This window comes from Fusarium subglutinans (assembly GCF_013396075.1).
Source record: "Fusarium subglutinans strain NRRL 66333 chromosome Unknown NRRL66333_c0000399, whole genome shotgun sequence".
Lineage (NCBI taxonomy): Eukaryota > Fungi > Ascomycota > Sordariomycetes > Hypocreales > Nectriaceae > Fusarium > Fusarium subglutinans.
The window spans coordinates 6,000-13,933 of NW_023502462.1; the positions used below are offsets into that span (position 1 = coordinate 6,000).

Genomic DNA, 7,934 nt, shown 5'->3' on the forward strand with positions numbered 1-7,934 from the left:
AGGCCAAATCGCACATCACAAGGCCAGGCAGGCTTCCCACTTTAAGCTCGCCATATATCTACAATTCGCCATTCACGCTCAACGACGCGCCTCTTTCTGGCTGCCAACCACGTGCGACTGGCGTTGCCTCGTTTCTGCATCTTCTCCAACCCTTCAACTCGTCAGTCCAAACATCTCTGGACACGTCGCCATCGCTTTCCCGTGGTCGCAACTTCGCCCATCCCCCGCTGGCTCGGTAGCTCTGTGATGTACTCCGCTCAGCAAACCAGCGCTGATAATGCGACAATCAATCCAGCTGCGCTCAGCTCACCTGGTAAGTTTTATAACTCTATTCTTTTCTTTTCGTGATTGTATATCCTCCACAAACCTTCCTCCATTCTTACATCATGCCATCCATACGTACAAGTGATAATATCACTTGCGATCAAACTCCATGATGAATCCATTTGCCCCGCACTACAACTTTCGCGCCCTGCGACAGGGGGATTCAAGTGTGAAATAGGTGGCGGCACTCGTTACCACCTTCAATTCAATTCAAGGTTCAAAATACTAATCAGCCTTCTCTAGTCATAGGTCTGACGCAACAACCCCAACGCCCACTCAAGCGCAGTCATTCTCCTGGAGTTTACGACGCGCCGCAGCTTGGCGATGACGGTATGTCGGCGATTAGTACTCCGCCGCTACTTTACTCATTTCGGCACCCGACTACCTTGCGCCAGACACGGCGATCAATTGCGATTCCTTTTCAATTGCTGTTTTTGCTCATATGCTTTATGTCGTATTTCGCTGCAGTATTTGGGGGCTCAAAAATGCAACTGGTGAGAGAACGTGCTGACCTATCTTGCAACCTGCAGGTGATACAAAACCACTTCGAAAGAAGGCAAGACCGATGAATAAACGATCAACAGGGAGCATTTCTGAGGCTCCCGGGCAGGCGGGGGGCTCGACCCTTCCTCAGACTATTCCTCCGCCGCAGACTCCCCAATCTCAAGGCTCAGCGCTGCCACAAACGAGCCCTGCCTATACGCCGCAGACACAGATGCCCCCGAAGACCACTCCGACAAAGTCAACGCTGAAGGCTCTGCCCACTGTGCGAGACCACACGACCGACCAGCTCAATCCGACTGGAGATGAGTATATTCCCCGCGAAATCGATGAGTTTGGAGAGAAGAAAGTCCAGCTTAACGGCACGCTCAACGGAGGACGTGAATACAAGTGCCGAACATTCTTGGTACCTAACCGCGGGGATAAATTGTTCATGTTGGCTACCGAATGTGCTAGGGTTTTGGGTTACCGTGATTCGTACCTCTTATTCAACAAGAACAGGTCTCTGTACAAGATCATCGCAAGCCAGGCCGAAAAGGATGATCTGGTTGGGCAAGAAATCCTCCCCTTCTCATATCGATCCAGGCAGATTGCCATCGTCACCGCCAGGTCCATGTTCCGACAGTTTGGAAGCCGTGTGATTGTCAATGGCCGCAGAGTTCGCGATGACTATTGGGAAACCAAGGCCCGGAAACAGGGATTCACCGAGGCTGACCTTGCCGGTGAGAAGCGCCCCGGTGCTACGAAGGCAAGAGAGGCGGCCGAGGCCCAGCAGAACAACGTCTTGTTAGCTGGTCCCCATCCAGAGATTGTGTATAGCAACAACCCAGGACCGTTCCCCGGCCCCCCGCAGCCGCACCTCGTTCAACCAGGTATGATCGGACCACCACCCGGAACCACGACAAGAATGCCCGGATTGACACTAGGATCAGACCTAAGCGACTCCCGGCCGCGCGATTATTCCGGAATTCTCAAAGGTGGACCTCGTCAGGAGATCACCGGCCCTGCTTACCAAGACCAGACCCGTCCTTCGCCCCTCGGGGAGCTTAACGCCCAGGCCCATCATGCCGCAGATTTCAATAGGTCAGTTAACCAGCAGCGGGATATGCGCAACGACTACCTCCAAGGCGTTTGGCGACGCCCACATGAGCAGCCCCCCTCCAATCTGACCCAGCAGCCTGTGGCCTCGGCCGACAGTTCCAACACGGCGACCAGCAGGCCTTCACACTCACCTCATACCACGGCTACGGCCATGTCGCAGCAGCCTGGATTGGTTTCCACTCAGAGCCCTCAAATGATGATGACCACTGCGCCCTACTCCCAGTCAATCAGCGCGCAGAGCAGTCTCAGTCAAGCGCCCATGAGGGGTATGGCTCAATCACCCACGCAATCGATCAGACCAACACTTCCCGGTACAGGGGGCTCCATGTCACAGGGAACGCCTGGTTACAACTACCAGTCGGGTCAGATGTGGCCGCAGACTCCACAGGCGCCCCAGCATGGCTACGGCAGCTATACTGCTCAGTCCCAAGCACCTCACCCGTCGCAGTCACCTTCGCATCTCCGTCAAGGGAGCTCGGGCCAGATGCAAAGTATGCAGTTCCCCGGCATGGCTGGTATGCAATATGGTGCGGGTCAAAGCATGTATCCTGCAGATCAAACGCCTCGCCAATACATGCCTCAAGGTGGCGCTGGTGGACCATCAGTCTCTCAAGGCTGGTCTGGCCAGCATTCACCAGCACAGCAGTGGTGGACTCCAGGCCAGCAGCCTCAATAATTTTGTAAACACCAGCTGCTGATGCGAAACGATGGAATGATTATAGCCCACGGTCTCACCTGCTTCCGTTGAGAAATCCAATCTGATAGTGTGGTTTGTTTGTGTTTTTTCTCCCATTTTCTCTTTTGATTTCTCTTATTTCTTTCTTGGCCTATACTGGGTTTACATACGACTTGAACCAGAAGACGGCTATCTTCTTGGTCTGATTTCCTCCCTCCTGGGTCTCCAGGTATGCTGATGAGTGGAGGGGCTATGTGCATCTCGAGGGGCCTCCTGGCTTGAAGAATTGCTAATAGTATTTGGACTGGCTGGGATAGAGGAGTCGGACAGGACAGGGACACATGATTGTTGATTTTTATTCTATTTTTTCTTCTTCTATTTGTGGGTTTTGATGCGGTAGTAAGTCTGGTTAGGTACATTCACGGGGGTAACATGCCCTGCTGCTATTGTTTTGTTGTTGTTATATGTTTACCGGGCCATTCTGTTGGATGCAGGTATATGGGCTTACTCTGATGTTATTTGCGCAGATTATTGGTTTCGTTTGATTTGGTTGTTCTGGTGGTACTGCGGATGAGTTTTCCACTGCGACTCGTCTGTGCGTTGTCGCTGGATACTATTTGTGTTGGCGAGGCATACATCTATTAGGCTTTCATTTTGATACCACGTCACTCTTCGATTCGTCCTTTTTAAACATTTCTTTCTTCCTGGGGTACAACGTACCAGTCGTGACGCGTGTGTATACATGTGCGACATGTGAGTGTCACTCGAGAGGGGTGTGATACCAACTGGGTGACATACTGAGGATTTGATTGTTGGCTCAGATTTGATAGTTCATGTCTATACTATAGTCTTACCTGGGGTACTTTGCGGCTTTGCTTGCTGCGTAAATAATGATGATGCTTGATGAGATGTTTAGGGTCTTGATTAATCTTGTTGCGTCGTGATGTTCTTAGCACCATGAGCTGAGGCTCATGTCAATCAGTATCGAAGCTGTGCAACGAACCCAGACTCGACTTGCTGTTCGTGTCTGTTCATGCAATACACAGCCACGACAGCATGTTTTGACCCGGCCCAGCGAATCGGGCAGCCTGGGATGTTGCCGCCCAATATTTAGAGCCTGTGTACTACATTTGAAGTGACAGCACGGTAACACCCGCCGGGATGTTTCCGCCGGGACAGTATTCGCAACGGGGCTTATCTTGTGAGAGGGTAAGGAATGCGGAGTGTCTGGAGGGTGTTGACAAGGTGCGTAGTACGACAGTTGAGATTTAGGTTTCAACTGTACAACAAACTACAGTAGAAATTATCATACCCGCTCAGCCGTGTAGGTACAAGCAAGGCAACTGGAGGAAAGTAAACTAGATTATCGTGTCAATAAATTGTGTGACAGTGGCACCATGAACACCAGAGTCGTTCATCCAGCCCCTAGGCCGGATGGCTAACTACTTTTTTTTTTCTAATCACTCTCATCCCCATCCAATGCCTCGTCTCTCTCCTCTTTCCCTTCCTTGAGCTCAAGGGCATCCTGGGTATCATCGCCACTAGCTTCTGCCTCCTCCTCCTCCTCCTCCTCCTCCTCCTCCTCTTCTTCGACTTCGTCGTCCTCTGAATCTTCGGGGATCTCAACCTCATCCTCCGTCACGGCATCCTCCTCTGCCTCTGCATTTCCAGGCTCTACACGGGGGCGCTTAGCTAGAGGGCCTGTTGAGACAGCTGTTGTGTCTGTGTCGGCTTCTATGTTAGAGGTGTCTGGCATGTCAGTGTCTGGCCCGTCTGACTTTTTGGCGCGGACTTTTTGACGGTAAGATGTGCGCTTTTCAGTCTGGATAGCGTTGAACTCTGGGTAGGGTATTAGCAATCTTGTAATATACAAACTGTCACGCACCAAAAGACACGGCAGGGGCCATAAAGAGACATACTGGAAAATTCAGCTTCGAGAGGTTCCTTGAGGAACGCGAACTCGGTCTCCTCAAGAGCCTTGAAGACATCTGCAGGGGAGATTGTCTTTTTGCCTGCATTGACGGTGTTTTCATTGGCGCTAACTCGCAATTAGTGATTTTCTCTTGCGGGGGAGAAGGAGACTTCACGCACTGAGACGCTAGGTAATTGATAAATACTGTGGTGCTCTGGCTTAGAGCCATGATGGCATTGGCCTGGATCTGTGTGTTGGGGGGTAGAACACCCTTGGACAGACGCGTTATTATAGACTTTGGGAGGGTCAAGTCCTATTGTTCGAATCAGTCAGTCAGTCAGTCATTGGTTCCAAGCGTCCCTTGTGGATAGATTTGGACACTCGGTGATTGGGAGGGGTGTGGGTTGCTGTTCTTGAGCTTACCTCGATTGTAATGTGTTCCTTATGCTCTTTATCCTTGTCCTTATCCTTCTTGTCTGGATTCTGAGTCATAGAAGTGTCCGCTTCAGCTTCTGTAACAGCAGTCTCACTGGCAGCTTGCGGTGCTGGTGCTGGTGCAGCAGGTACTTGTGTGGCCATGGAATCGTTGTCATGTGTCGGAGCGGGTGCTGGACTTTGCTCCAAGGGTGACACATCATCCATCGGGACAAATCGTGCAGTTGAAGTGTCGCTCTTTCGCGAGCTAGACTTGCGAGGTGGCATTGTCAATGATGGTGAGAATAGTATGTTGATGCTAGGAAGAGATGCTTTAGATGTGGCTGTGCAGATCTTGCTACCCAGGTATAAAGTTGAGATGAGGCAAAGGGATGCTTTGGTCGAACAGCAATGTTGTCTCCTTATTGTACTTGACGAGTATCAGAGGGAGTACCTCTGATATGACGACCACTTGGTCACTCTCTTCTGAACCCCTTTCTGGTGATGGTCTCAAGTCGGATATTGGAGAGCAAGGAATGTCGAGGTTAGTACTGGTCCCTACTTTGTTGGTCAAGATTCGTTTACGCTGCAAGAACTCAATCTCGATGCTTGCGGACGCTGTAGATCCTGACCAAGATAATTCGTTGTTGGCTTGAAATTTAGTGAGAGCACAAGTGAACTTGGACTGAGGTTGAGAGCAAGTTTAGTGAACGCGCCAAATGGGATTGAGACGGGATGTGGCTGGACGCGACATGTGCCCCGCCGTGAGTGGCTAGGGACGCGTTAAGTGGTTTCTTAGTGGAACAGGGCTGCTACCTTAGGAACAGAGTGCGATTCTACCTACCTATGCAAAGTAAAGCCAATGGTATATCAATTAAACTTCATATAAAGACGTTTTTAGAACATGACGGGTACAAGGCTAACTGTGTCGATCTAAAGTTTAATCTTGTTCATCTTGATTGCGTCAGTGGAATCACTTCGTCTATCAGTCCGATGCGCCCAAGATTCAAGCAAGGGTTTAAGTAAACACGAAGGGAGGGTTTGTTGTCAATCTGTTGAAATTGGAGTGCATATCTATATATACCTATACATATATATAGCTTTCGTATAGGTGTTCGGCACGTGAGTGATAGTGCCAAGGACTTATTTGTCTGTCCAGCTCCGTATCTTATAGGAGAACTCTCGTCGCCAGGCTCGAGTCAGCCGTGGACATCATCTGCTTCGTATGAAACGGGCTGTCTTGTATCCGTTCATATCACTTGCTCGCTTGGTCATGATAACATAAAAAGAAAATAATAAAGGAAAGTCTGGGGTATATCCGTCATTAAAATGCACACAAAATCCTCCGCGTTCCAGCCGGGCATAGACGCCAGCGCATAAAATCATGGTCCCCTCGGCGTCCAAATGCCAAGGGTAAAATGAGGCGGACTCAACCGGTCTCATGGTTACTGCCTCTTCTAGGAGAGGAGTGAGAAGCGAAGATGGAAAAGGACAGTGGGTTCTTGCGTATTCGTGAAGAGAATGTAAGTGGGTGTGTTTGAGGTCGAGGCTTGGGGTAGAGTTGCGTCGAGCGGTAATAAAGCCGAATCTCTTGGTCATTAACGAGATGAAGCAATATCTTCAGGTTAATGCCGAGGAGCCTATCACGATCGAATTGCCTCCGAGTGACAGCGGCAATGGAATGGCAATGTTTCTATGGACCAGATAGTCTAGTCCTTCTAGAAATGGGTCAAAAATGATCTCGGCCCCGCCAATTTTGACTGTGACTGGGGTGTTGATGGGGTTTGACGGGGGTTGAAACAAGCCGTCACGGAAACCGTTTCTTGATACGGCTCGGGATGGTAATCAACGATACAGGGGTACGCATGTCGTATTGTATTGGTTCTCAGTGACAGTATCGTCAGATTCTTCTGGCTCAGCCGATGGCCCTGCCAATCTCTGATTTGCGGATCAAAGGTCGCGGTGAGAGACCTCCCAGGAAGACTTCGTCGTCGAATGAGAGTCGGTTCATGTTTGACATGGAGTGCATTCGCTGGTGCTGTCGTCGAATATCTAATGACCGATTTGCTCTGGGCAGGTATTCGCTGGAACTGCGAGCGCCGAAGAAGGCATCGGGATAGTGACCGTGCCAGGGATCACGGGGTGATACTGCGCTCATAGTGCTGCTGCGGCTGCTGCGAGTTCGACTGTGGCGAGCAGAGGGGGGGAGCTTGGCTAATCGTGAAGGTTGACGCTTCACAGGTGGGATGAAGGCATCTTCACCCTGGACGGCCTCATCAGTCAGACCGGGACGAGAATTGGGAGCACGGGCAACGACTGGGGTTGAAGGGGCATCGATGCTGTGCTTGTGGTGAAGTGAGCGTGGTGAGAGTTCCTCAGAGACTCGGGGATGAGGACGATCGTAGACAATAACACTCGGAGGTTTGCGAATGGAACTAAACGATGTGCTCTTCTGTCTCTGATGCTGGAGTTGTCGCTCTAGTTCATTGGCTTCGTTGTTTGCAGCCTCGATGATGCGTGTCTTTTCTTGGTTCCTGTCCTTTTTCCACGACTCAATTTCCTCGTCGCCGATGGGGGTGATGCCTCTGTTCATGAAGAGAAATCGACGTTGGCGGTTGCGGCGGTAGAGGAAACATCCGACTGCGGTGATGGCGGTGACGGGAACCACGGTCGCGAGGACAATGATGAGAGCTTGGAGGTGTGAGTCCTTCATGGTTATATCTCCATTCTGTGTCTGTATGTGAAGACTTCAGAGGGAGGCGTAGTGAGGTTGACAAGTACTAGTATAGTCACTCCAATGTTGACCAAAGGTATGGTGGAAAGAAGAGAAGGTGAGCGAATGTTGAGCTTGGAAGATATAGTATACACTTCCGAGTTCAGGTCAACTAGGAGACAGTTAGTTATTGTACTAGATCATTTGTATGTACAGTATAAACTGGATGAGATGTGAGATGATGGGTGGTGTCCATGCATATCAATGCACCGACCACTACCTATATCATCGAT

At 50.4% G+C, this 7,934-nt stretch overlaps 3 protein-coding genes across 3 annotated transcripts; 1 reads left to right on the forward strand and 2 right to left on the reverse strand.

Moving 5' to 3' along the window:
- Positions 1-246: 246 nt before the first annotated feature.
- FSUBG_13796 (nuclear localization NPL6) lies at positions 247-2,602 on the forward strand (the record flags this gene model as incomplete). Its single annotated transcript, XM_036678724.1, has 3 exons — positions 247-313; positions 574-654; positions 909-2,602. 3 exons carry the CDS (start codon positions 247-249, stop codon positions 2,600-2,602), a joined length of 1,842 nt encoding a protein of 613 aa, XP_036530738.1.
- Positions 2,603-4,058: 1,456 nt separating this feature from the next.
- On the reverse strand, positions 4,059-5,216 carry FSUBG_13797 (DNA polymerase epsilon subunit D; the record flags this gene model as incomplete). Its single annotated transcript, XM_036678725.1, has 4 exons — positions 4,059-4,441; positions 4,522-4,640; positions 4,694-4,827; positions 4,938-5,216. The coding sequence occupies 4 exons, from the start codon at positions 5,214-5,216 to the stop codon at positions 4,059-4,061; spliced, it is 915 nt and encodes a 304-aa protein (XP_036530739.1).
- A 1,627-nt stretch (positions 5,217-6,843) lies between these two features.
- FSUBG_13798 (uncharacterized protein) lies at positions 6,844-7,641 on the reverse strand (the record flags this gene model as incomplete). The annotated part of the gene is made up of 1 exon (XM_036678726.1): positions 6,844-7,641. The coding sequence occupies one exon, from the start codon at positions 7,639-7,641 to the stop codon at positions 6,844-6,846; it is 798 nt and encodes a 265-aa protein (XP_036530740.1).
- Between the last annotated feature and the right edge of the window lie 293 nt (positions 7,642-7,934).